Source organism: Molossus molossus, unplaced genomic scaffold (genome assembly GCF_014108415.1).
Source record: "Molossus molossus isolate mMolMol1 unplaced genomic scaffold, mMolMol1.p scaffold_m16_p_9, whole genome shotgun sequence".
NCBI lineage: Eukaryota > Metazoa > Chordata > Mammalia > Chiroptera > Molossidae > Molossus > Molossus molossus.
Genome location: NW_023425403.1, coordinates 61,348,183 through 61,375,813, shown reverse-complemented (window position 1 = coordinate 61,375,813; position 27,631 = coordinate 61,348,183). Strand labels below are relative to the sequence as shown.

At 40.2% G+C, this 27,631-nt stretch overlaps 2 protein-coding genes across 8 annotated transcripts in view; one reads left to right on the top strand and one right to left on the bottom strand.

Annotated features, from left to right (window-relative positions):
• TMCO3 (transmembrane and coiled-coil domains 3) overlaps nt 1-10,028 on the bottom strand; it is a 44,417-nt gene extending 34,389 nt beyond the window's left edge. For 3 of the 4 annotated variants that reach the window (XM_036250377.1, XM_036250380.1, XM_036250379.1), the window contains exons 1-5: nt 9,797-10,028; nt 7,853-7,946; nt 3,317-3,841; nt 2,234-2,413; nt 311-502 (exon numbers count right to left, since the gene is read on the bottom strand). In XM_036250377.1, the coding sequence (XP_036106270.1) occupies nt 311-502; nt 2,234-2,413; nt 3,317-3,760 (816 nt within the window). In that variant the 5' untranslated portion in view covers nt 3,761-3,841; nt 7,853-7,946; nt 9,797-10,028. Of the gene's footprint in view, nt 1-310; nt 503-2,233; nt 2,414-3,316; nt 3,842-7,852; nt 7,947-9,012; nt 9,039-9,796 lie in introns of those variants that run through there. The other variant, XM_036250378.1, reaches the window with a different exon arrangement.
• Nucleotides 10,029-10,359: 331 nt separating this feature from the next.
• DCUN1D2 (defective in cullin neddylation 1 domain containing 2) overlaps nt 10,360-27,631 on the top strand; it is a 35,051-nt gene continuing 17,779 nt past the window's right edge. For 2 of the 4 annotated variants that reach the window (XM_036250539.1, XM_036250535.1), the window contains exons 1-4: nt 10,360-10,446; nt 17,337-17,553; nt 20,630-20,798; nt 25,745-25,875. In XM_036250539.1, coding sequence (XP_036106432.1) covers nt 10,444-10,446; nt 17,337-17,553; nt 20,630-20,798; nt 25,745-25,875 — 520 coding nt within the window. In that variant the 5' untranslated portion in view covers nt 10,360-10,443. Of the gene's footprint in view, nt 10,447-10,727; nt 10,750-17,151; nt 17,554-20,629; nt 20,799-25,744; nt 25,876-27,631 lie in introns of those variants that run through there. The other 2 variants (XM_036250536.1, XM_036250537.1) reach the window with 2 other exon arrangements.

Below are 27,631 nucleotides of genomic sequence, written 5' to 3'. Positions count from 1 at the left end.
AGTCTTTAGACAGCTGAAGCTTTAATTCCATGATATAACTCAAAAAGTCTTCCAAACTCTCAAAATCAAAATTAATTTTCATTTTAAACATTGAAATACTTTATTCTTATGGGGAAAAAATAAATTAAGAAAAACTATTTCAAATCACAGCAAACATAGGGAGTTCTAGTAGAATCTCTCTGTTACGAGGAAAGCTGCATACCCTAATGTTCAGGAAATAAAGCTCAACATATATGTAGAAGATGGGAGGGGAGTTAGTGGGAATTAAGCCCAGCTCAGATTTTGAGAGGAGAGCAAGCAGACAGACTACCTTTATGAAGTGGTGATCTGCACGGGGGATGGTCGCGTCTCTGGGCTTGGTCAAAATATACTGGTTGTTCTGGGAGTCAATCAGCATGCTAAGACCTAAGTCATCCTCCACTTCCCGTTTTGTGAGATTTTGCTTGGAATTGGCCTCTTCTTCCTCCACCCTCAGAACTGCTTCAAAATTGACCCCTTTGACCTATAAGAATAACCAGTATTATGTCATTAAAACCAATCAAATGTTTTCAAGTTCAATTTTAGAGAGTAAACTCTATACAGAAGAATGATAGCAATGTTTTTAGTATTCTGTCAAATGTGAGGAAAGATCGATAAATATTCAGTAGCATGAATCTGAATTTTTTTTCAATTAAAAAAGTGACTTTAAGGTTGAAGTGTTTAAAATTTCCATTACTTCTAAATGCCTACTTACCTAATTCAGGGTGTGACATTGTTATGTGTAACAAGAAACACATATTTGGTCTTCATCCCCTTTCCTGGCTCACAGCCCCCAAAACCCATAGAGCTCCCATGTTCTTTCCTAAGTGCTACTGTAATTTCCTAAGTGATACTGAGCGATGGGAATATCTTTTATTATATTTGGTCTTTTGTCCTTGGTTCCTGAAATATCTTCAGAGCAACAAAGGTGCTAGTATCTTGTTATTAATAACAAGCCCTTAGCAACCTCACCTGAGTTAATATTTGTGAGATGATTTTTTGGAAAGCCCTTAGATAACCACAGGACTGGGCTGGTCATCAGAGGAACTAAGCATATGATGAGAGGGTTGAGCTGTCAGTTCTACCCAGACCTCCAGGAGGGGAAAGGGGCTGATGAGTTAATCACAAGCCTACATAATGAAGCTTCCATGAAAACCCTTCAAGTATGGGGCTCACAGAGAACATGGGAGCTCTACGCCTTTTCCTCATACCTTACCCCATTCCCCTCTTCCATCTGGCTCTTTGTGAGCCACAGCCTTTAACTGATAATCTACTAAGCAAACTGCTTTCCTGAGTTCTGCTCTAGCAAGTTATGGACCTGGGAAGGAGGGGTTGTGGGATCCTCCAAGGTGACAACTTGGGACGTAGAATTGGTGTCTTACATGGAGGGGACAGTCTTGGACTGAGCCCTTACCTGAGGGGTCTGTGTTAACCCCAGGTCGAGTTGGAACTTTAGCAAACTGTAGGACACCCAGCTAGTGTCACAGAGACCTTGAGAACTACTGGGTAGGGAAAACATCCCAATGCCCTAGGAGTACAGAAGTGTTCAGGAAGCAGTGAATAAAGGGAAGGAGCATTTTACTTTCAAGGGCATATTCTTTAAAAAATTTACAGCCCTTAAAATACTCATGAGTTCTCCTCCATCCCATGATTAGATGTTTAAAAAACAAAACAAAAAAACTGTTCCTGTCACTCAATTTTCATTCTCTCTCCTTTCTTATCTGATCCTGCTCTAATTTGCTTTTATTACCTAACCCATTTCTGAGTCCATTCCAAGACTCACAATTTCCAGCAAAACAACAGTCTCATTTTTTCCCAAAGAATCCTGAACATGTAATAGTGAGTGGTCTGAAATCCTGCTTCAGATATGGAGATAATTTCCTATGAAGAGTTCATTGCTCCCCTGGCCAATCAGCACTGACTGGCAACTGCCCAGGGCAAGCCTTCTTGAAACCAGAGTCCCAATCCTCCTGAAGGCACAACTGGGAACAAAGATGAGCCTCTGATGGAGGACTGACAAAACACAAGGAGAAAATAAAGGATAACTAGTATACTTCTGCAACACCAAGCCAAATTATTTTTGACACAGAAGTGTTTTAGTTTTCTTTATTTTCGATCTATACTAAAAATATACCTACAAGCAATTTTAACAACACATCCTTTCAATAAGTAGCTCAGTTTCAACAAGAGGAACTTGTTTTGGAATGTTACTTACTGATTTATTGTCATCAAAAGCATGCTCTTCTATTTCCTCCTCTAAACGATCAGCTGCCTTTCTTACATCTTCAAGAATTTCATCAAGCATGGATAAACTTTTGTTTTGATGTTGTATATTTTTAAGGGCTTCAACTTGATGTTTTTCTGCTGCCAAAAGTTCCACATATTCTGTCTCTTCCTATTCATTTGTAAGAAATAAAGAGTGGGGTTTATTACAAAATAAACCAGAATATCACTTCCATTCAGGTGCCTGGCCCAACCACACCAACCAATGCATTCTCTCTATTAAATACTCCTGCTCATAAATGTATAATCCTAGCTCCAGTCAGTTAGGGAAAGTCAAGGACCACTGTCATTTATTTGGTCCATCGTTGAATGGAATACTGTTATGTGGTGTATGACAATATTTCTACCCAAGATACCATACTTTGGTAAAGAAAATTTAATAAGTCTGTATCTTCTCTACTTTTTAAGCTATGTAATAATACTAGAGCCTTTCTATGAAAATGAAATTATCTTTCATATATTTAAAGTGAGTGACACCTAATACATGGCTTAAATGATGGCTTTAAAAATTACATAAATAATATCACATCTGATAAAGGAATAGTTTCTTTTCCTTTTAAAAGCATACTCCCTCAAAATCCTTAATTCAAATGTAAACATACATTTGTTTAAAACCAATTTTAATATTTTTATTTTCAGTATGTGGATACTGAAGAAAGTCAACCTTCACACAGAAAGAAATTCTTATTAGAAACTCAAAATGTTGATTTTAGTTACAAATATATTTATTTCCACATCAGTTTATTGGGATAACTTCGGTAATTATTTTAATAACCCAGGTATTTCACAATACAGAAAAGCATTAGAGAATAACTCCTTCTATAAGTGATAAATGTAACTACACTAAGATATTATTCAGAAGGAAAAGATTATCCTACACAAGAGATTTTCTCTGTGTTTATTATGAACAGATGCCCCTGACAGACCACACCTGCTGAAGCATTTTCCCTTTCCCTCACCTTTCTAGCTCAGAGTGTGAATGGCTTTTTTGGTAAATGACTGTGAGATGACTAACCTTTATGGCAGCCTCTCTCAAGGCCTCCAGGCGCTGCCTGCTGCTCTCTTTCATGTTCACCACGTCTTTGTAATCTCCCTGCAGGGCTCTTTGGAGTCCATAGATAGCCTGGAAGACTGAATTTTCACTTTCATTCAGCTCTTTTTGGAAAATTTCAAATGTATGCACCTGAAACAGCTTCTCTTCATCTGACAGGCCAACATCTTTTTCCACTGATCTGATTGCATTTTTCAGTTTGTTAAGAACCACAGTCTTTTGGCGAAGAAGCCCAGAGAGCTTTCTGCAACTATCCAGGACCCACTGCTTCCTCTGCGTGATGGCTGCCCCTTTGCCTCGGTGTAGCTTGATGGCATGTTTCGCTACCTCTTCATGTTCTGCTGCATTTGCTATCAATGGAAGCAATGGAAGCAACATCCAGAAGTAATTTCTTTCCAACAACTTCATGATCCAATTTTAGAGGACAGGGTAAGGCAGTCCAAAGACTTCTGCTAAGCTGAGCTTGCATTTTAGATAAACATTTTTCAGCTGTAAAAAAAAGTTTATTTTCACATATTGTTTAGTCATAATCCAATTACTAATGGAATCAGAGTTAAAGTATTAAATAATTACACCCAGAAAACTATCATTGTTCTGAAGAACATGTTATTTTTTCCATATTAATGATAACATCTGAACTATTTATTGAACAGAGGTTAAAATTAAATACTGAATGTTAAAGTATGTGCTTGGTAAGAATTGAGACTAAAGGTTATGTCTGAATTTAAAGAAAATATTTTTAAAGAAAAACTCAGTCTTATATATCTACTAAGTGAAAAAGACAAAACCAATTCTATTTAAGAGGCTCCATGTATTAAAGGCCAGAAAAGTCACAGATCAGTGAACTACCTGGAGGAAATATGCTCCAGATCATTCCCGAAATGATATCTCTTGAAGTATTATTCGCTTGCTTTGCCATATCATTTGCTTTCCAAAATCAGTTGGAATTTTGCTAAATTTCCAAAGTCAGTCTATAGTTAAGTGCCAACAAGATAGCAAGGACAGAAAAAAATCTACAAATATAACCACATCTGGATCTCTAGGGCTTTATTTTCTATCATCCAAATTCAGACTCTATCTCTTTCTCTCTTTAGTAAGGACTCAAGCAATATGTATGAATTTATCCTGGCAACTGAAGCAGAGGGAGGACCCTGGACACGACAAGTTGAAGGTATAGGCAACAGTGGGAGGTGCAGCTGTGGTGTTCAGATTACTACGAACAGAGGGCAGGGTGTGTTCCCCAGGGGAAAACATTATAAAGAAGCAGGAGGCAGCTGTGGCAGCAACATCACTAAGAATGAATGATCTCAGAGGTAGTAAAATAGACTAAAGAAGGAAGAAGTAACAAATGTAAGAGGCCAATAAGACACACCCTAAAAAATATCCACTGAATCTGGCAACTCAGCACAAGTAGCTAGGCCAAAAAAAAAAAAAGAAAGAAAACAAAACAAAATTGTACACAGGACTTACAGTTTAATTTTTTTAAAAACTCATATAAAACCATCTAATCATTCTTTAAAAAAAAATTTTTTTTTATTGATTTTAGAGGGAGAGAGACATAGAAACATAAATAAAAGAGAACATTGAGCCCTGGCCAGTTTGGCTCAGCGGTTAGAGCATCGGCCTGCAGTCCAGAGAGATCCGGGTACGGTTCCTGCTAAGGGCACGTACCTTGGTTACAGTTTGTCCCCGGCCCTGGTTGGGTTGTGCAGGTGGCAACCTTTCACGTGATGTTTGTTTCTCTCTCTCCCACCCCCCCCTTACGCTATCTGAACAAGAAAAAAGGCCTCGGGTGAGGATAAAAAAAAAAGAGAGAACATTGATTGGCTGCCTTCTGCATGCCCCCCACTGGGGATCGGGCCCACAACCTGGGTGCTGACTGGGAATCAAACCAGTGACCTCTTGGTGCATGGATCGACGCTCAACCACTAAGCCACACCAGCCGGGCATCTAATCATTCTTAATAGCAGCATCCAATGCATTATCATGTCAAGAATTCTTACTCAACTGGCAACCAATATTTCACCTACCTGGGGATCCATTTACGAAATTATTTATCTATACTTTAATTTCACTGATAATCTCAATTCTAATCAGTTTAATCTGGTTTCCCATGCAAAGCAGATTAGATGCAGCAAAAATACCGAGAAAAGACTAGAGTTAAAAAGTCAGGAGACTGTTCAATTTCAATACATTTTTAGATACTTCTACTCCTAATGTTACCAGAATGATCTTACCTAGAACAGTTCACTTCTTAACAAGGTAGGATAAATGAGAACTTGCTGTTTGTCACAGTTTTAATACAATTTTAAGTAAATGTTCCCACCTTAAAAATAAATAAACGATTAACCAATCATAGTAATACCTAGCAATATAGTTGATATATTAGTTTAATGACTCATTTAATTGCTAAGCTTCTATTGTTCCAAAGGAGAGAAAGAATTGAATCGCTGCTTCAGAAGTACACACTTTTAGTACATTTCAGAGCCAGGACAAACATTTCAGATGCTTCATGAATGTGACCCCTTTTCCCCTCAAAGTGATTTTTATGAATTTCAAACTTCAGAAAAATAACCTGCTGCAGTTTCTGGTTCCTTCCTCAAACAAATTCCTGAAATTAAACCATAATACCCAAGGGAGCTATTAATTTTTATGAGAAATCATTGAGAACTTAGTTGTAGTCAAACTAGTATTTCCACTGAAACAATCTTAAATTATCAACATAAATCTAAAATTATTTATAGACCCTTAAAATATGAATCACTTCTTTTTCATAAACTCATTTCGTTTTCCCTTGAAACTTGGACCAAATCCTATGTACTACTAAATTGTAATATGTTTTTTTCTGGAGTAAATAGAAAACATTTTTAGTTTCAGTGTTACTTTGTTATTGTTACATTTCATTATAAAAATGACACTTTGGATTTGTTGTATTTTTATAACAAATTCTTCAGGTTTCTATATCTAGATCTCCAGGCTGAGTAAGAAGATCCTGTCACACACACTGTATGATTCCATTTACACAACATTCTTGAAATAACAAAGTGTAGAGCTGGAGAACAAATCGTGGTTGTCAGGGGTCAGGGAAGGACGAGGAGGTAGCTGTGACTATAACAAGATGGCAAGAGGGACCCTGTGGGACAGAAATGTTCTGTGTCTTGACAGTGGTGTGGCCACACAAATCTACACGTGTGACAGAATTATACAAATCATTACACACACACACACATGTGCGCATATGTAATTCTGGTGCAATCTGAATGAGGTGCATGGATTGTATCAATGCAATTTCCTGCTTACACTATAGTTTTATAAGGAGCTGCCATTGGGGAAAACTGTGCAGAGTCCACAGGATTTCTCTGCATTATTTCTTACAACTGTATGTGAATCTATAATCATCTCAAAATAAAGTTTTACAAATTCTATATAAATGTTTACTGTTTCTCACTAAATCCTTATTCATGTAATGATCACCATTTACACTGCAGAGCAAGAAAACCACGCCCATGATATTTTTTATATTAAAAAAAAGGAAAGAAAATGCCCTAAAACAGAACCATTTCAGGATGGCTCAGCTACAGTAAAACCCAAGGTTACTGTTCACTGTTCAACACTTCAAACACAGTCCTTCCCCAAAGTTTCTATTTTAAAAAGTTTCTATTCTAACATTAATTAAAATATATCTCCCTAACTTATCAAATTTCTAATGGGTTTTGTTTATTTTTATAAATGCAGAACAGGAATCTCAATACTTTAAAATTGACAGATTATTTGATTAAGAAGAAAATTATGTGTATTAAACATCTTAAATGATTTAGAATAAAATGGCAAATGGGTTCACCATTAAGCCCACTCAAAAAAATTTCTGATACTTTTAATTCATTGTCATACTACATAAAAATCACATTACTCTTATCCTATAGGGAATTTTCAGCAATTCACAAATGTCACGTATCATTTATTGGATAAAAAGCTCAAAAGCAAAGCATAATAATGTTGTGTCCAATCAGGCTTTTTCAGAAAAAAGTCATTAAGTTAAGGATTTCTCCCATACATCTCTAACTGTGAGCTCCATCATGACTGCAGAGTATGCAAGGAAACTATCTTCTTAGACATCTGCTTAGGATCCACAGAGTCCAGAGCCCTAGGGTTATGGAGTCCCTTCAGGGAAAGGGGAGGCCAACGAAGGGGAACAGAAAACCAGCTACTCTTTTTCCAATTTTTATAATGGGCTAAAATTTGAAAACCTCGCAGCTCTGCTGTCCAGCCTCTGGTTCCCATGCAGCTACAGGACCTTCCAGACCCACTACCTCAGATTTACTAGAGCAAACTGCTGAGAAAGAATCTAGTTTACTCATTGCACTAGCCACTGTCTGCCTGGCAGAGGCCACCTGGGCCAGGGTCTGACTCTGCTCCCCATAGTTCACAGGACAGCCCAACCCGGGATGCCAGCCCCATTCACCCAGCTGAACCTGGGCCTCTGGTCTGAAGGGTACGTACCTGGTTGCCTGGGCTATGTGTGGAAAACCCTGGAACAAGCAGTGTGAGTGTGGCAGGAACAGGGAGTCCAGCACCAGTTATTTATTTATGTTCTCTGAAAAATGAAAATATGAGGATTACAGTATTTCTATTTAATGGTTTAAAATCTGAATTTCTTTGTGATACCACCAACACTTTCGGGTTCAGCAAAAAACAATATGTGAACAGAAAGGAGTAGCTTGTGGAAAGGTCTAGTGAGGAAATTCCCCAACACAAATAATCTACCTCAATCTAATTTGTGCAGAATTTAACTTAAAAAGCATATTTTAAATTTTAACAAGTTGAATGATGTATAGTTATTAAAAAAATAGCCCTGGCCGGTTTGGCTCAGCGGTTAGAGCGTCGGCCCGCGGTCCAGAGAGACCTGGGTTCGGTTCCCGCTAAGGGCATGTACCTCGGTTGCAGTTTGTCCCCGGCCCTGGTTGGTCGTGTGGGTGGCAGCCACTCGATGTGTCCCTTTCACATGATGTTTCTCTCTCTCTCTCCCTCCCACTCTACCTGAACAAAAAGTGGAAAAATGTCCTCAGGTGAGGAAAAAAAAAAAAGAAAGCAGTTACTATCCTGTAAATACAATGTATAGTTATTCATATCTTAGTAATAAAAGAATTGGAAAATTAGTTAAGAAAGGAAGAAAAATCTTTAAGGTATTTATTTGTTAATTAAACTCTACAAAAATCAAATAGTCCATTGAACAATCCAATCATTGAGACATTATTTTTTTAAAAAATTAATATTGATAGAGAAATTTGGAACCAGTATGATGCTCTGATCCAAAGAATAACCAGAGCCCTGGCTTGTTTGGCTCAGTGGTTAAAGCATGGGCCCATGGACCAAAGAGTCTTGGGTTTGATTCCTGACCAGGGCACATACCTGGGTTGCAGGTTCCATCCTTGGCCCCTGTTGGGATGGAAGGAGGCAACCAATGGATGTGCCTCTCTCACATCTATGACTCTTCTCTCTCTCTCTCTGTCTCCCTCCCTCCCTTTCCAGTCTATGTAAAAAAAAAAAAAAAAAAAAAAAAAATCAATGGAAAATATCCTCGGGTGAGGAGAATTAACAAAAAACAAACGAACAGAAAGAAAAAGACAAAAAAAAGTATAAATATGAAAAGGCTGGGCTACCTTATACCAAGATCATTTTACGACCCAATAATAGGTGAACGCCAGAGCTTGTGCTCCAAAGGTGTCTTAAAATAGCCATTGCATGTAGTCAGGTGCCATCAGGTGAAACCCCAAAAAGAACTGAGGCACAGGGCCTGTGAAGCGCCTGTCCTTCGTCAAAGCCAGGAAAGCGGACGCGGGCAGTGAGAAGGGAACTGCAAGCAGAGTCCTTCTGGGGAAGGAGCAGGGGGTCCACGCCGGCACGTCGGGCTCCCGGGCGCGAGGATGAGCGGGCCGCTGGATTCCAGCCCTCGCCGGTCTCCCGTCTTTCCCGGGAGATGGCCCAGACGCCAGTCGGCGGAAGGGTCAGGTCTTCCGTGTGACCCGGTCTATTAGACTGGCCGCGGCAACCAGAACTTCACGCCCAAGTTGGAATGCAGCCTGGCTGGAGGTCGGGAAACCCAGCCCGCTGCACGAGCGCACCTCGCACCACCGCCCCTCCACGCCCCAACACAAGGCCGGTGCAGCGCCGGTCCGTCCGTCTGCACAGGGGTGCCGAAGGCTGAACGACCATCCCCACGCGCCGCGGGGCCAGACGCGCAGAGACCAAGAGCGGGGCTCTGGGGGCAGAAGGGCCCGGGTCCGAGAGACCCTCGCGGGGGAGAGAAGGGGAGACCCCGACCAGAAGGAAGCCCCGAGTAGGGAAGGTTCCCGGAGGAGACCCCGGGAGGGAGTCCCGAGGGCCCGAACTTCAGGCAGGACCGGAGGCTCCGTGCCTCTCGCCCGAACCCCACGCAACGCTCACCGGGATGTTCCGGACGCCGCGCGTCCTGGGTCCGGGTCTCCGGTGCCGAGTGGCGAAAAGTGGACAGACAAGGGGCTCCCCTGCATCCCTTCACAGAAAGCGGGGCTGCCCCGAGCCAACCGACCCCCCTCCCGAACGCCGTCTCCGAAGACGCGGCCAAGGAGGAGTCGTGGCCCCTTTAAAGGGGCGGACATGGGTTCCGCAGGCTCCCAAGCGGCGCGGTGCTCCTTGGGATTTGTAGGAGAGACAGAGCGATGACCGGTGCCGTGGGCCCCTGGGCTGCGCAGTGCACGTCGGGACTTGTAGGAAGGGCGGGCCTGAGTAATGTCGGCCCCTGGGGCCCATGCACCTCGGAGTCGGAGTTGGCGGGGCGTGCGAGTACCCCAGCCCCGCCCCCTGCCCAGCGCGCTACAGCGTCGGCGCTGGGGAGGGGCGGGGCCTGGGTCCTGTCGGCTCCCGGGAGTGTCCGTGTACGCCGGGAGTTGTAGTTCCGTCAGCCGGACCTGTCACCGCCTCTCCTGCGCCCCTCCCCGGGCGGGTGTCCAGGGAGCCGAGGACGAAGACAGAGCGCCTAGAGCCGGGCAGGAGGCGGCCAGGTCTCCTGCGCAGACGGCCGGGCCGGCGAGCAGCGGGGAGCGCCGGGGAGAATGGTAGGTGGCCCACGGTGTCGCCTTCCGCCCGGCCCCTCCTGCGCACTCGTGGCTGGGGGAGCGTCGGGGTCGGGGGGCCGGGACCGGAGCTGGGGAGCGCCGGGCGCGAAGGTCACCGGAGCGGCGGGGTCGCAGTCCGTCTTCCTTCGCCGTGGGCACCGCTGGAGGTGGGGAGGCGCGCAGGTGGGAACCTGCACGGCCCAGGGCAAGTGACCTAAGTGCAGCATTTTGGTTTGACGGGTTGGAGGCACAGGACAAGCCTGCGGACTCGGACCAGTGCTCCAGCGAAGCACAAGCTGCCAGGTGAACGAGGAGGGACGTTTCGGGCAGACGCAGCATCCTTCAGAGGTGAAATGGACAAGATAGTGCCTTTGAGCATTGCCAGTAATTCAGTGTGGCTGGAACGTGGAGTTCAGGGTCGACAATGGCAGGACTACACAAGAAGGGCCTTGTATTCGATGCTGAATGTAGAGCTTATCCAGGAGATAACGAGAGCCATAGAATGTTTTTAAGAAGTGGGCTCGTGTGTGATTTGATCATACTGGTATTTTATAAAAAAGCCTTTTGCAAAGAGGATAGGAATTGGATCGAAGGAGGGTCAGGATTGCAGGAAAACTAGCTAGGAAGTTGTAATAATTTAGGGGAGAAGAGGTGAGGTCTTGAGCCAAAGATTATTTATGGGAATAAGGGGGATAAGAGGAGGGAGGGGTGAGGATGTTTACAAAACTATTCAGAAAGGGAGACTAAAGGAAAGGAAGGACTCAGCATTTTCTGGCTTGGGCATCTGAGCAGATGGTGATATTATTGACCAAAATAGGGAATAGAAAGGGAAGAGCAGATTTGTGGGGGAAGACAATATACTAATGAGGGGGAAGTAGAGGGATCATATAGTTAGTTGGAGATATAGATCTGGAGCTCAGAAAAGAGGTTTTGGGAAATGTAGGATTACTTTGAAATGTAGTGGAAACCATGGAGTTGATGGGTTTCATCATTCATTCAGTAAATTCAGAGGTTTCTCTTTGCAAGGAAGGTAGTGTGCAAAATGTTGGGGGTTTCATGGTAAGCAAGACTGACGTGGGTTTGGTATTCATGGAGCTGATGTCATAGCAGGGGAGACAAGCACTAAACACAACTATTTTATTACAGTTGGGATGAGTGCTAGGGAGTGGCACAGGTTTCAGGAACCCTTGTGGTGGGGTGGGTGAGTGGTGTCAGATGCCAAGGGAATGAAGGCTTAACCGAAGTAACACAGTATGAGCTGAACTGTCAAGAATGAGTAGGGTGGGAGGGGCAGCCAGAAGTGTGCAGTATTCTGGATGGAAAGAACAGAATGGGTGGTAGGAGATGGCATGTTTCAGGAATCGAGAGATATGCCTGGCTACAGCACTGAGAACCAGGGAAAAGTGACACAGTAGAAAGCTTGTAAGGGGACTGGAACCAGGTTGTGCAGTCTTCTAGGGCACAGGAGGAAAATGTTAGTCTTTGTTCTAATGGTACTGGGAAGCCAGTGAGAGGGTTTCAAACAGGAGGGAAATAGTCCACGAGGAATATGTAGGGGAAAGAGTGGAAGCCTGAGGACAGAACTTGAGAGTAGGAGGATTTGCCAAGAAGGAGATGAAGAAGGGCATGTCAGAGAAACAAGGAGACTAAAGAAAGTGGTTGTACAAACCAAGAGGGGGGTGGTCAGCAGTGCAGCCAGAAGGCACTTGATGACTTAGTGGAGCCGCTGCACTGCCCAGGCAGGATGTGCCCACCTCAGCAGGCAGAGACTTCTCTCTCTAGCTCTTAAGCAGAAGGAGCTGCTTAAGAGCTGCTAACTTGCAGAAGAGGACTGTGCAACCACTGTAGGTTGGAGATCCAAGTGTGAGAAAGGAGACACTTGAATTTAACACTACCCTCAGCCTGAAACAGAGTTAATGTGACCACATTTATGTAATTAATTTGATCGTTATGATTGTCCTACCCCTAGTAAGTTGACCCTAAGAGAAAATTTGTTGTAGTAAGTGGAAGGGCATTGTAAGAAAAACTTTTTTATTTTTTTCATTTTATGTGTGGTAAGTCTGGGTGCCCACCTTATATAAGTGATTTTTCACAAGGTCATAGTTAAAATATTTGAGACTTTTTTCATAGGTTAGAGATTTTATTTGATGTTTCGACTAGATTATCCAGGTTTTTATTTCAAGAATTGTCTACATTTTAATAGAATAAAACAATGAAACATAGAAAATCCCTCCCCCCCCCTTAAAAGCTACCATTAATAATTTAATTCTTTGACAGAGTAGGCCCTGGTCCTGCCAATTTATGGACTTTTATTAATTTTACATGGATTTAGTCCTATCTTAATAGACCAGAGCTTTCTTCTTTCCCCTATTATGTTTTCGTTTATGAGGCTTTTTCTTCCAGACAGCTTTATGCCAGTTCCCTTTTTTATAAATTGCAACTTACAGTTTGCAAATTCAACATACAGTCTTTAGATTTAGCTTAATGATTGTTATTTTTAATTGCTATTATTTTATGGAGAAACTTGTAATGGGTAACATCAAATTGTTGCAACTTTAATGACAGTGTCCTTCCTTTTCATTCTAGCCAGAAGTCTCTGGGCTAAACTTAGACCCATGGCTACTGTTGCTCATTAAGAACCAGTACCTTCATACCACTTAGAGGTTCAAGGTTGTAGGATTTGTCTTATGACATATCAGGCACTTGGATAGATGAAAGAGGGATCTATTTGTTTCTCTATCTACAGGTCTACCCATTTTGTAACTTAACATGGTAACAATTCAGACCACTTTGTGTGGCCTGGATCCATATACTCCTGCATCTCTGTTCTAGAGTTTATTTTTTTGTTTTTGTTTTTGTTTTCCTCACTGGAGGACATTTTTTTCCATTTTTTTGTTCAGATAGAGTGGGAAGGAGAGAGAGAGAGAGAAACATCGATGTGAAAGGGACACATCGAGGGGTTGCCACCCGCGCGACCCAACAAGGGCCGGGGACAAACTGCAACCATGGTACATGCCCTTAGTGGGAACTGAACCCGGGTCTCTCTGGACCGCAGGCTGACGCTCTAACCACTGAGCAAAACTGGCCAGAGCTGTTCTAGAGTTTTCAGAAAGCATTCTCCTTTCCACGGTTGATAAAATTTTTTTGGTCACATATTAGAAAAGGCTTCAAGAGCTGATTATCAACAAAAGTGCCTTGAGATCAAGCATCATCATACCTTCCAGCTATCTGTCAACATTTACTTGGTATGGACCTATCAATTGTATAAAGCTGGTTAAATAAATAAGTTACCTGACAGTTACTCTATTGATTAATCTTGGAGGTTCCAAGCATGCTACATTGAAATTTCTTTTGAGGTTGAATCTATATAACATAAAATTAACTTTTGAAAAATGTACGGTTCAGTTGCATTTAGTACTGTTTAGTACATTCACAACGCTGTACTACCACCACCTCTATCTAGTTCCAAACATTTCCATCACCCCCAAGGAAACCCCACACCCATTAACAATCATTCCCTATTCCTCCCTCACCCAGCCCCTTGCAAACACCAGTCGGCTTCAGTCTCTATGGACTTGCCTCATCTGGATATTTCATAAAAATCGAATAATTTAATATATGCTCTTTTGTGACTGCTTTCACTCAGCATGTTTGCAAGGTTCATCTACATCATAACATCAGTACCTTTATCCCTTTTCATAACCATATTCCATTGTATGTATATACAAAATTTTGTTTTACAGCCATGACAAAATTTTAAAATCTAGCACTGGTGGCAATTTCCATAATAAATATATCATGGTTATTTTTAACGGTGTACCATTTTGAGGTTGAACATCTATTTCTATCTTAAGCTTTCTGAGGTAACCCTTGGCTTTGCCCACCCTCCCTTGGGGAGGCTATCATAAAAGATACTAGCTTTACCCAGCCGGTGTGGCTCAGTGGATTGAGCATCGCCCAATGGACTGAGGAGTCCCATTTGGATTCCTGTCAACATGCTGGGTTGCAGGCTCAATCCCCAGTAGGGGACATGTGGAAGGCAGCCAATCAATGTTCTCTCTCACCGATGTTTCTGTCTCTCTCTCCCTTTCACTCCTTCTCTCTCTAAAATCAATAAAGAAAAAAAATTTTAATCAGTTAAAAAGCATTTAAAAAAATGTTAGCTTTATTTTTGTCAGCTTATTATCAAAACTTATGAGACCTGCCCTAATTTAGCTAAATTTTATTTTACCGGAGAATATACCTTGAACACTTGTTCTCTGGTTCTTTTCAAAGGCCTAATTTCAGGAAATAATGTATAGAATATATATTCTATGTATTCCCCTAGAATATAGATCAGGATTGTAAACTACAGACCACAGGCTAGCTGCCTGTGTTTGTAAATAAGTCTCTTGGTTTTTGTTGTCTTTTCATAATCCTCACCCGAGGATATGTTTTTATTGATTTTTAGATAGAGAGGAAGGGGGAGAGAGGGAGAAAGAGAGAGAGAGACGTTGATGTGAGAGAAAAACATTGATTGGTTGCCTCTCATACACACCTGACTGGGGATCAAACCCACAACCTAGGTAGATGCCCTAACCAAGAACTGAATCCACCCTTTGGTGCATGGGACCATGCTCTAACCACCAAAGCCACCATCCAGGGCTGTAAATAAAGTTGTGTTGGTGTACAGCATGTCCACTTATTTGTGTGTTGTCTATGGCTGCTTTCACTGCAGTGGCAGAGTTGAGTAGCCGCACAGAGACCATTAACTCCTGATCTAGCTCATCAGTTCCTAATCTGAGTTCCACCTTCCCCTACCTCTGAGGAACCAATAGATGGGCTTAAATGTTTTGTGAAAACCCTGAAATTTTATGCAAAACTACATGCACTTGTATGTATCACATATGTTTACCTGGAGAAAGGATCTGTGACTTTTTTCAGATTCCAAAAGGGATACTAGACCCCAAATGATCAACATTGTTCTAAGTAGCCAAAATGTTAGTTTCCTGTGTTACCCTAGATCAGTAGTTCTTAAACTTTTTACGCCAGGTCCCCTATACACTTTAAAATATTTTTGGGACCCCAAAGAGCTTTTGTTTATGTGGGTGGTAGCCAATGGTATGTACCATATTAGAAATTAAAATGGAAAGTTTAAAAACATTTATCTACTTAAAAAACAATAAACCCATTACATATTTACATTGTATTACATTTTTTGCAAATATCTTTAATGTCTAGCTTAATAAAAGATAGGTTCTCATATGTTCAGCATTCAGTCTGTTGTGATATCACAGGTTATGTAGCCTCTGGAAGTGTCTCCTGTACACCAATGAAAGTGAGAAAGGCAAAGAGTGGCTTGGAATCACTATGAAGAGAGTTTTGTCATCATCATGTACCCCTGAAAGGTCTCAGGACCCTGGGGTCCCCAGACCGTACTTGGAGACAGTGTATTTGGACTGCATTATCTATGCTCCTGCTGAATTACACTCTGCTATTTTGGCTTCAGCATGCATTGAGGGATGTCTTAAGAAAAAGTTCTGGAAGCTTGCCTTGCTGTTTATTGTTGGCCTTTTGGTGAGGAGTTGGTCTGGTACGAAAGGGACATTGTACATTGCCCTTTCATGAGCAGCCACAGGGGACACTTCCTTCGGGTTTCAGTGCCAGGAGGAGCTGTGCCACTTCTGGGCCACTGGTAGGTTTTTAAATCTTATAAAAGCAGATGTTCCAAACTGGTCCTGTTTTCTTCTCTGCTTTGGCAAGTGGGAATCTCGGAGCTTAATTTTCAGCCCTTATGTATAGCGTGCATGTCTTGATTGTGTCCCTGGCTTTGTTCTTTTCCTTTTCCCGCCTCTCAATTTTTTCTTCCTCTAGATCTTGTTTTCCATTTACATATTTTAGTAAGTTATATTTTGTTTTGTGTTTCTGTAAACTGTCTGATTTTTTTAAAAACAAGATTGAGTATAAATTATTTTAAGTAAAAATTTCATTTCCCCTTTGTGTGTAAAGTATTAGCATCTAGTCAATTGAGTCCGTTTTGATTTACAGAAATTAGTGAATCACTTTACTTCTGGTGTCATTTTCATCAAGTTACCTTAGATAAATAGAAACGTTGCCATCCTATATCTGGAAGTATTAAGATGTTATTTTGTTTCATTATATACTATATATAGTACAGTTACTTGGCAGTTTTGCTATTTACTACCTCACAGCCTCTGCCCTATTTTTCTATTTTATTTCTGTCTCATGTACACAGACATTCTTGCTATTAGTATCAGATTCGTTTAGTCATAACAGCCTTTTTGTGCCTGTTTGGAACTTTTGTAAATTATTTTTAATGCTATGCTTAATTATGTGTGTATGTTTTTATCAGTGTGGTTCTGCTGATTTTAAACTTGGAAAAACTTAAAAAGGTATTCCCAAACTGAGAAGCCCTCCTTCTGTTCTTTAGAGCCTGAAATTAATTGAAACCAAAGAGAACCCTACAGTTGGGTGGCGGTGATATGGTAAAGCCTTGGGTCACATACCCGTCCTCATTTCATTAGGGGGCCATATGTGTGTTATAAAGAGGGATTTTACTGAGATGTAAGAAAAAAATAATGTGCTTCATGCAAGTTGAAGTGGGTAGAGATCAAAATGTATTTTGTATAAAATATTCTCATAATTTTTTGAAGATTAGACTTTGCATATTTGTTGCTATATAGATGCTGTCGTTTCAATTTTCAGAAGACTGTGCAGTCTTTTTAACTGATGAAGAACAAGCCTTTGTCTTCCTGTAATTCTGAAGTGAAGTTGAGTCACCCAACAAGAAAAAAACTAAGTCCAGTTAAAATATAGGCGTAGGAATAGAATGCTGAAACAAACCTCTGGATTGGCTTCATTGGCTTTCCTGCTTCTTTTGCATCCCAAAGCATAAGCTTAAATCATCTCAGAAGGACAAGGTCCGCCAGTTTATGGCATTTACTCAGGCTGGCGAAAGAACTGCCATCTACTGCTTAACACAGAATGAGTGGAAACTAGACGTGGCCACCGACAACTTCTTTCAAAACCCGGACTCGTTCCACAAGGAATCCATGAGAAACACAGTAGACAAGAAGAAGCTGGAGCAGCTGTATAACAGGTACAAAGGTAAGGGGCAGCAGTGACAACAAGGGTAGACAGTAGAGAACTCACGTCCATCTCTAGGGAGTGGAATGAACGTTATATTTCTTGAATTTCTAATGCTGTGTTCAGAAGATCTCCAAGATGCTGTTCCTACTCTTCCTGATAATTCAGCTGTAAAATCCAAGCAGTTTAAATGGAACTGGGACTATTAATCAATATAGATTAGGGGTGGGATGAGAAGCGAAAAATCTAAACATTAACTGGCAGTCAGCTCTCCTCACTGGGATCACCAGTGGCAGGGGAGCCATCAGTGATGTCATGGCCAGGTGGCTGCACCTGTGAATACAGTGTTTTTTCCCACACAGTTCCATCTAAGGCTGCAGTATTGGTAGTGAGAAAGTTTTTAAAAACAGTACCAAATCATACATACAATTCTGACGTGTCAGTAAAAGTCATCCTTCCCTTAACACAGGGTAGTAGCATTGTAACATTGGAACAACTTCAGTTGTTGCAATAGCTTTGGGAAAAGCTCTTACTAAAGAAAACTTTGTGTTGGAGATTGGGGACAGTTGCTATTTTTGTTGAAATCAGCACCTAGAATGGAGCTTTCCATATCAGAATATAATCATACTGCAAAAATAAGTCTGCATGTTGAATATGTACAAATTCAAATCACCCAGCAGGCTTTCAGATTTCATATCAAATGTCAAATCTGTGCTGTAATGAGAGAGGCAGCAAGATTTAAGAGTTGATGGAGTTGATTTAATTTTTCGTTTTTTAGTAGTTTCTAAGGCTAATCCTTTTATTTCCAAAACTTAAAAATAAATACTTATTTAAACAAGTATTAACTCAAACAGATTAACTCCCTTGGCTTTAAATTCTTGCTTATTATTTTCAAGTTTTACTTTTGAGAATACTCTGTGTACATTTTAATCTGTCTATTTAGACCTGAAGAATGGATTGAAAATTGCACTTTTAAAAAAATCTTGGTTCAGAAACATATTCTGGTTAAAAAAAGATTTGTACTTGTAGTTCTTGAAAAAATATGAACATTATTTTCAATTAAGCTTTAGTGTGCTTTAAATTTTTTTTTAATCCTCACCGAGGATATTTTTCCTTTTATCTTCAGATAGAGCAGGAGGGAGAGAGGGAGGAAAGAGAGAAAAAGAAACATCGATGTGAGAGAGACATACCAACTGGTTGCCTCCCACACAACCCCAACCAGGGCTGGGGACAAACTGCAACCAAGGTATGTGCCTTTGGCCAGAATCAAACCCGGGACTCTTTGATCTGCAGGTCGATGCTCTAACCACTGAGCCAAACAGGCCAGGGGAGTTGCTTTAAATTTTTTTGGCTAACTTCATTGTTGAGCTAATTTTATAAGTCAGATGCTATGCAGATCTTTTAAATTATTCAAATATGTGCAGCTGCCTTTGAAAAAAATACTTTTATATAAGTGAAAATTGTTATTTTTCTTTAGTTTAAACTTCATCCCTTCATTTAATATTACCCATGTAATTCTAGTCATTTAGAGTAGATATATGGTACAATCATTTTGAGTTCTAAAAATAAATACACAGTATAGTTCAAAGACTATTCACAGACACGATGTTGGTAATTATTACGTGAATATATACAAATGAATAAGTACTTCCAAAATTATGTTGAAATATTCAATATTATTGTATATAAAGTTTACTGAGATCGCTTATTAGGTGAGCACATTGTAGACCAATTTTTCTATTATCCTAAAAACCTGTAATGTTAGGAGCACAGAATTGGATAGAAAGACAAGTGGAATGTTTTACAGACCTTTGTCCTGTGAGCCCACGACTACAGTTGTTCTGTCACTAATACTTTTGAAATAGTATCAGCAGAATAGAGGTGGAAGGATATTTGTGGTTTCATTCATTTAATCATCATTTTTTCATACACACACACACACACACAATATAGTATTTAGTGCTTAAGTGACTAAAACTAAACCTTGTATGACAAGAAAAGTTTATAACATTCTATATATATATATATATATATATATATATATACACACACACACACATATATATAGTTGTTGTTAATCCTCACCTGAGGATATATTTTCCATTTATTTTTAGAGAGACAATGGAAGGGAGGGAGGGAAGGAGAGAAAGAAAGAAAGAAACGTTGATATAAGAGAGACACATTGGTTGGTTGCCTCCCGCAAGCACCTTGACCAGGGTGGGGGAGCAAGCCTGCAACCCCAGGTAAGTACCCTTGACTGGGAATCAAACTTATAACCCTTCAGTGCCTGGGCTGATGCTCTAACCACTGAGCTACACCAGCCAGGGCCATCACACAATCTTTATTTAAGCAAAGGAGCTACAAGTTTTCTGTTTCCACCTTCTAAACAGAATTAACATATACATTATGATAATAATTATATAATACACACAATCTGTCTGAAATTGTAGATCTAATTGGTGAGGTCTTGCTGGGATTCTTCTTTTAGTAAATTTTACTATTTGATTTTCTGACAGGGAAATGATGTTTCTTAATTTTAACTACACACCAGAAACAAAGGGCAGGGGAAGCCTGAATTTCTAAGCTGTTAAACATGGATGCATAAACTAAATGATTTGAAAATAATTATTGTACAGTAACATTATAATTATAGCAAATGAAATCACATTTAAAAGAAGAACATCAATCTTTTTGTGGAGTTGTGATAAAAACTTAAAATATTATGGATACTTTACCAAAGCAGTGTTTTTGTAACAATTTGCTGTTTGGCAAACTAAAATTTTGTAAACTTGAATTTTCATTTTACTTTAGGGAAATTACATTTTTTCTTAATGATGAAGTCTTCTCAAAGAAGTTTCAGTGATTTTTTTTTTTTTAACTGAAGCCCAGAAACCTAGACTTTGGAAATAGGAGTATATTCTGGATAAATTATTATTTGTTGCTGTCTTTCTCATATAGTAGAAAATTACAGTCTGTTGATCGATGTATTTGAAACAAGCTTGCTAGAACTATGCAGTAGGTGTATGATTCTAACAATCCATTTCAGTAACCCTTTTCAAAATAGTATAACTTATTTTTCCCTTAATTTTAACTATAGACCCACAAGATGAAAATAAAATTGGAATTGATGGGATTCAACAGTTTTGTGATGATTTAAGCCTAGATCCTGCCAGTATCAGCGTTTTGGTTATAGCATGGAAATTCAGGGCAGCAACTCAATGTGAATTTAGCAAAAAGGAATTTGTAGATGGCATGACAGAGCTTGGGTAAGTAAACTGGTCCCATTTTAAATTTTTTCAGAAAGGAAGATACTTTCAACATTAATTCTTTTTTAGTCTGTAAATATTAATTTTATACCAATTTATTTTCTTTGTGTATCTTATAAATTTCTTATGCATCTGCACTATATTAAGCCTTTGGTTTCTCTTTAAGTTCCAATTTAAGTTTTATTTAATACTTTTATTTAGATTAATCCCTTTTGTAACTTATTTTCTACTTTTTAATTTTTTTCTAGTTTTAAATTGACAGTAAACATCAGAGTGTTTTTGTTTGTTATCAGCTATTCAGTTTATTTCATAATACTGTGTACTAACTGTGTAGTTTAGTGTGTTGCTATATTAAACATTAATAAAATGTTTATTTTTGCTTTTAATATTTATTGTACCTACAGGGTTGGGATAAAAGCTTCATTAATAACTTAAGATGTTTCTCACTTATGAGCACATAACAAACATCTTTTAACCATTAAGCTTATTGAACTATGTCATGGGGTCATGTAAAAGCCCACTTGCTTGACTTGCTGATATTCTGATATTTCAATGTTGACAACTTAAACTAGCTTTTTTTTAGCTGCTGAAGGAACTTGAAAGCCTAAGGTAAACATATTAAGTCATGTGCTTACAACATTCCAGGGAAAAAAACAGAGCATTTGTTTTTTCAACTGAACTTATGAATTTGTCAGCCTTATCTGTTTAGATGATTAACTCTATAAGACTTTCATTTCCAGTGTTATTTTACCATATTCCTGGGGGTTTTATAAAACTAACCAAAGAGAACATTATGACAATGGTGTAATAGCGTATTTCTTTGTATTCTTTGCACTAGGAAAGCCTAGGTGAATTACCAGTAGTTTTAAAATGGAAAACAGCCTATTAAAGAAGTATTCCATGGGCATGATACCATACACTATCCTGTCTGTTAAAATCTCCCCAAAATGAGAGATTTGGAAATAAGTGCTTCTTATAGAAACACTTTCTGATGTTTCTAAGGCATTGTCTAGAAATATGATGTACAAGTACATTTTTAAAATGCTTGTTTATTATCCTGTTAAGTGTCATCACTTTAAAAACATAACTTAAGCCCTGGCCGGTTTGGCGCAGCAGTTGGAGCATCGGCCTGTGGTCCAGAGAGACCTGGGTTCGGTTCCCACTAAGGGCGCGTGCCTCAGTTGCAGTTTGTCCCCGGCCCTGGTTGGGTCGTGTGGGTGGCAACCACTCAATGTGTCCCTTTCACGTCGATGTTTCTCTCTCTCTTTCTCTCCCTCCCACTCCATCTGAACAAAATATCAAAAAATGTCCTCAGGTGAGGATAAAAAAAAACACCATACCTTAAAAAAATAAAATGAAAATATACCTTAAAGATTTTGAGTGTGAATCTTTGCAACATGTGTTAATTTCATGCCCTCTTATATGGAGTACACAGAATGTAATTTAAGATGACCAGTTAAATGTTAATGGTACTGCTGTCCACATCTCACAGGGCATTTAAAGGTGAAAGCATTTTGTAAATATCAATGTGGCATGTACTAAGCGAAAGTATCATTCATGTGTTAGTAAATTGTATTTGTAAAGACAATCTCAGTGCTTTTAGGGATGCAAAGAACCATTGGCTTGTAGTCTAAGTAGCACTAAACTTTAAAATATACTTTGGCTTTTGTGTTTGCTCTATTATTATTTTTTCACACTTTTTCCTGGCTGTTAACTATTGACTGTGGCTAGAGTACCTGCCTTTAACAAGTAATTTTACATCCTTTCATTGAGAGCTTGAGGATTCTTAAGCAGACTGAGTAAACTTTGTGAAATACCTTGACATCTTTGTAAAAACAACAACAACAAAAATTGACTATGTGTGTTGCTCTGTTCCTGGGTTCTCTTTTGTGTTCCAGGGTCTGTTTGTCCTTCACTCAACACCACATAGTCTTGAGTATTGTAGCCTCAAGTTTTGACTGCAGGACACAAGGTCAGCAAACAAAAACTGATTTTATTTCAAAACACCGAATGTAACAATGCCACAAAACAAAGTGAATTTTTAAAATATCATTTCCAGTAGTGTTAAAATATAAAACACGTATGATCAATCTAATTAAATATATGTTACCCGCATAGAGAAAACAACTCTCTGAGAGACAGAAAACCTGAATAAATGGAGAAATATACCTCATTTACAGGTCAGAATACTTAGTGTGTGGTCCCTAAATTTATCTATACATTTAATGTCCTATCTAATAAATAGTAGGTTTATGTGTGTGTAATTTGACAAGCAGATTTTAAATTTATATGAATATGCACAGTCAAGAATAGCCAACAATTCTTTTTTTTTTTTTTTATCCTCACCTGAGGACATTTTTCCATTTTTTGTTCAGATAGAGCGGGAGGGAGAGGAAGAGAGAGAGAGAGAAACATCGATGTGAAGGGACACATCGAGTGGCTACCACCCGCACGACCAACCAGGGCCGGGGACAAACTGCAACCAAGGTACGTGCCCTTAGCGGGAACCGAACCCGGGACTCTCTGTACCGCAGGCTGACGCTCCAACCGCTGAGCCAAACCGGTCAGGGCAATAGCCAACAATTCTTAAAGAAAAAAATAATTAGGTGAGAAGATTTGGTCTACCCAGATAATCAGGACTTTTCAAACTGTAGTAGCTAAGACTATATTGAAAACCAGAATAGATAAATATTCCAGTGTAATAGAGTGGAGGGTCAAGAAACAAATCCATGTATACAGGTACAGCACTTTAGGAAAATGAAGAAATAACATCGTTTCAGTAAATGGTCCTGGGAGAATTGGCATATGGAGAAAAATTCATTTTGATCCCTACCTCACACCATACATAAAAATCAGTTCCAAGTGGATTGTAAATCTCCATGAGAAAGGCTAAAGGCAGAGCCTCTAGAAAATAATCTAGGAGACTATCTTTATGATCATGCAGTCGAAAAAGTTTTAAAACATCACCAAGAAAACACTATAGAGAAGAAGGTTGGTAGAGTGTACTATACTAAAAAGAACAGATCATCAAAAAACACCTTCAAGGAAGTGGAAAGGCAGCTCATATTCTGAAATGCTTTAAAAATACTTAACTGACAAAGGCTTGTATCCCTAAGATATAAAAATCTCCTATAAGACAATAGGAAAAAGATAACCTAATTGAAAATGGGCAAGAGACTTGTACAGGCACTTCACAAAGCAGAATTTTCAAATGGCCTGTGAAAATACAAGAATGTGCTCAATCTCATGCTTTGGGGAAGTGCAAATTAAAACCACAAGGAAATAGAACCTCACAGCCCACTCTCTAATGGCTAAAATAAGACACAGTCACAAGTATTAGTGAAAATGTGAGGCAACAGGAACGCTGGTGTACTGTTAGTGGAAGTGTGCAGTGAGACCATCACATTGGAAAACGGTTTGACATTACTTACTAAACTGAAGGTGCGCATACCCTGTGACCCAACTGTTCTCCTCTTGGGTGTGCCTCACATAACACATGCATGCATGTGCCAGGATACATGTACAGAAACATTTTTAACAACATTCTTTGTAACCAGAAAACTAGAAACAGCCAAAATATTTATCAGTAGAATATATAAATTATAAAATATGAATATAGTGGAATGCTACATGGCAATGGGAATGAACCAACCACAGCCACACATGTCAGCGTAAATGAACCTGACAGATGTAATGTTGGCACAGAAAGCCAGACGCAAAATAATACATACCATGAGTTCCCATTTGAAAAGTTCAGAAGCAGGGATAAGTACCACACCGTCAAGGAGTGCTTGTTGGCGTGATAGAGGCATAAAGAAGACCACATGGAGGAAAGGGGTTGTAATGGGGAGGGGCGCACAGCCACGCCCCCGGCGCTACTGTCTGCTGGTTCTGCACTCAGGAGCACCCATGACAGTCCTGGAAGCTGTGCATTTGTGCCTCTGGTTCATGGACTTTCTAGTCTGTGGATGGTTCTGGCCACTCCAGGACTTTCTCCATTGTCTCTCTTCAGCCCTGCTCTGCTTGGGTGTGCAATAAGGGAAGTGTTGCCTTTGTTCCCTTCCTTGCTATGCAGTCAAAATTAAAACAACGACTTTTATGTTTTGCTATTCTAGATTCTGCTTTAAAGGCTTTTTAATATTCTTAAAAGTTATTGACTTTGGAGGACAATTCCATTTTAAAACAGTAGAGTTGTGTTTTATTGTACTTGGATATGTTAAATCTAACCCACTGTCATAAAGAACCCTCTAGATGCAGTAGCTTAAGTGCTACGGGTTTATTTTCCTCTCGCAGGATGGGGCTGTGGTAGCAGTGGGACAGGCTGGCAGAGTAACTCAGTTCTACGAGGTCACTCTGTCATCTCAGGGCATTGGCCTCTATGTTATCAAAGCTGCATAGTTAAACCATGTTTCTATTCCAGTTCACACAGAGGAGGGCAAGCAATTTTGTTTTTTTTATTTTGTTTAATGTTTTTATTGACTTTTTTGAGAGAAAGGAAGGGAAAGAGAGATAGAAGCATCCATGTGAGAGAGAAACATAGATCAGCTGCCTCCTGCACGCCCCCTTACTGGGGATTGAGCCTGAAACCTGGGCATGTGCCAGACCAGGATCGAACCAGGACCTCTCAGTCCATGGGGCAACGCCCAGTCCACTGAGCCACACCAGCCAGGCCTGATTTTTTTTTTTTTCTTTTAATGACAGTTTTAGTAAGATATAATTCACATGCCAAACAATTCATCCATTTTTAGTGTACAACCTAGTGGTTTTGGTGCATCCACAGAGCTGTGCAGCCATCACCACAGTCAGTTTTCGAGCATGTCGAGGCTTTTTAGCTAGAGAAAGGGGCCCACCCCCCTTAGACCCAAGCCTCAGGCTGCACCAGATGGCAGAGATTGGGAAGACCTGTCTGCTCCCTGACAAAGCACTGTGTCTGTCTCTCGTCACAGGTGTGACAGCACAGAGAAGCTGAAAGCTCTTCTGCCAAGGTTGGAGCAAGAGCTCAAGGACACCGTGAAGTTTAAGGATTTCTATCAGTTTACTTTTACCTTTGCTAAGAACCCTGGGCAAAAGGGTTTAGGTGAGTATAAAATCCAAACGTGAAAGAAGCCACATCTTGAGACTGTAAGTGGACATGATGAACACGATTTCAGTCCTGCCTGTTGTAATGTTATTATCCCTCGGTGTGTTTTTTCTTTCCACTGATTTGCTCCATGTACAGACAGACCATTTGTAGTATCATATACTTGAACACCTCAACCCATATCACTCTCAAAGTCTGAGTTTAAGTATTCAAATTTTAAAATGTAAATGATTTTGCAAATGCACTATGTTCTCTCACATTGGTTTCTAATTGACTAATGAGTTAGAGAGGTCAGCAATTAGTGTTGACAGTGGGCATGTTTGTACTGGCCAAGTGTGTGATCCCGCTGTGGTGTTGCTAAGATTGCCAGGTGACATTAGTCTTGTCCTGATCTGGAGATTTAAACTTAACTTACTCGAAACCAACTCTGATGTACATTGTGTTACTTTAGTGTGGGCACATCTCATTGTATTGCGCTTCACAGACACTGGGTTTTTATCAACATTGAGGCAAGACCCTCCAGCAAAAAGATGACAATTCTCTGAAGGCTCAGGTGATGGTTACCATTTTTTAGCAATCAAGTAGTTTTAAATTAAGATATGTACATGGCTTTTTAAAGACATAATGCTGTTGCACACTTCTCTGAGGTGTACAATTTTGTTATAATATAACTTGTGTATTACTTGTGTATTATGGTGCATTCGGAAGATTTTTAACTTAAAATTTTAGTTTGAATTTTTGGTTTATTTAAGGGTTTATTCTGCTCATTTTAATTTGCTTTACCTCTAAGTACTATATAGTTTATTTTTGTCTTTTATAAAAATAAATCTGTATTGACCTACATTTTTTTTTTTTTTATCCTCACCCGAGGACATTTTTCATTTTTTGTTCAGGTAGAGTGAGAAGGAGAGAGAGAGAGAGAGAAAAAAAAAACATTGACGTGAAAGGGACACATCAAGTGGCTGCCACCCGCACGACCCAACCAGGGCCAGGGACAAACTGCAACCAAGGCAGGTGCCCTTTAGCGGGAACTGAACCCGGGTCTCTCTGGACCGCAGGCCGACGCTATAACCGCTGAGCCAAACTGGCCAGGGCTTGACCTACATTTTGTTGCCTAATGTCACAGACTTATTTATGTTTAGTTCATTAAAATCTCTTACAAGTTTGGAAGAGGAATTATATAAGGATTAAACAGGTATATTAGAAAGTACCTTTCGATGAACAGTTTTTATAAATAAAAGCAATATTATAAGATGACCAAATAGGTAGGAAACCTGAAAGGGGTGTGTGCAGTAGGCATTCTCATCCCTCTGTCTTTCTGACATTCTTCCTTCTCTCAACAGATGGAGTGCAGGTGCAGATTGAGGCAGCAGGCACCTCTGTCTCGGGTCGGGGAGATGGGCAGAGGCACCTCTGCCTCGGGTCGGGGAGATGGGCAGAGGCACCTCTGCCTCGGGTCGGGGAGATGGGCAACTGTCTTTTCCCAAGCACTGCTTTCTAGTTCCCATGGCAGGGATTTTCTTCATTTTCTCCAGTGTTTTAGGTTGTTCGTTTTTCCTGTTCCTGCATCACACTGTGATGGGTCTCTTGTCAGACTCCCCCCACCCCACCCCACCCCACACACACTCTAGGCTGGTCCTCCATGTGAACAGGCTTCTCGCCTTCCAGGCCCCTCTCAGGTCTGCACCTACCACCTGAGGAGCTGAAAAGGCTCTCCCACAAGGCTCCTGTTTAGGCACTTACTTGAATGGAT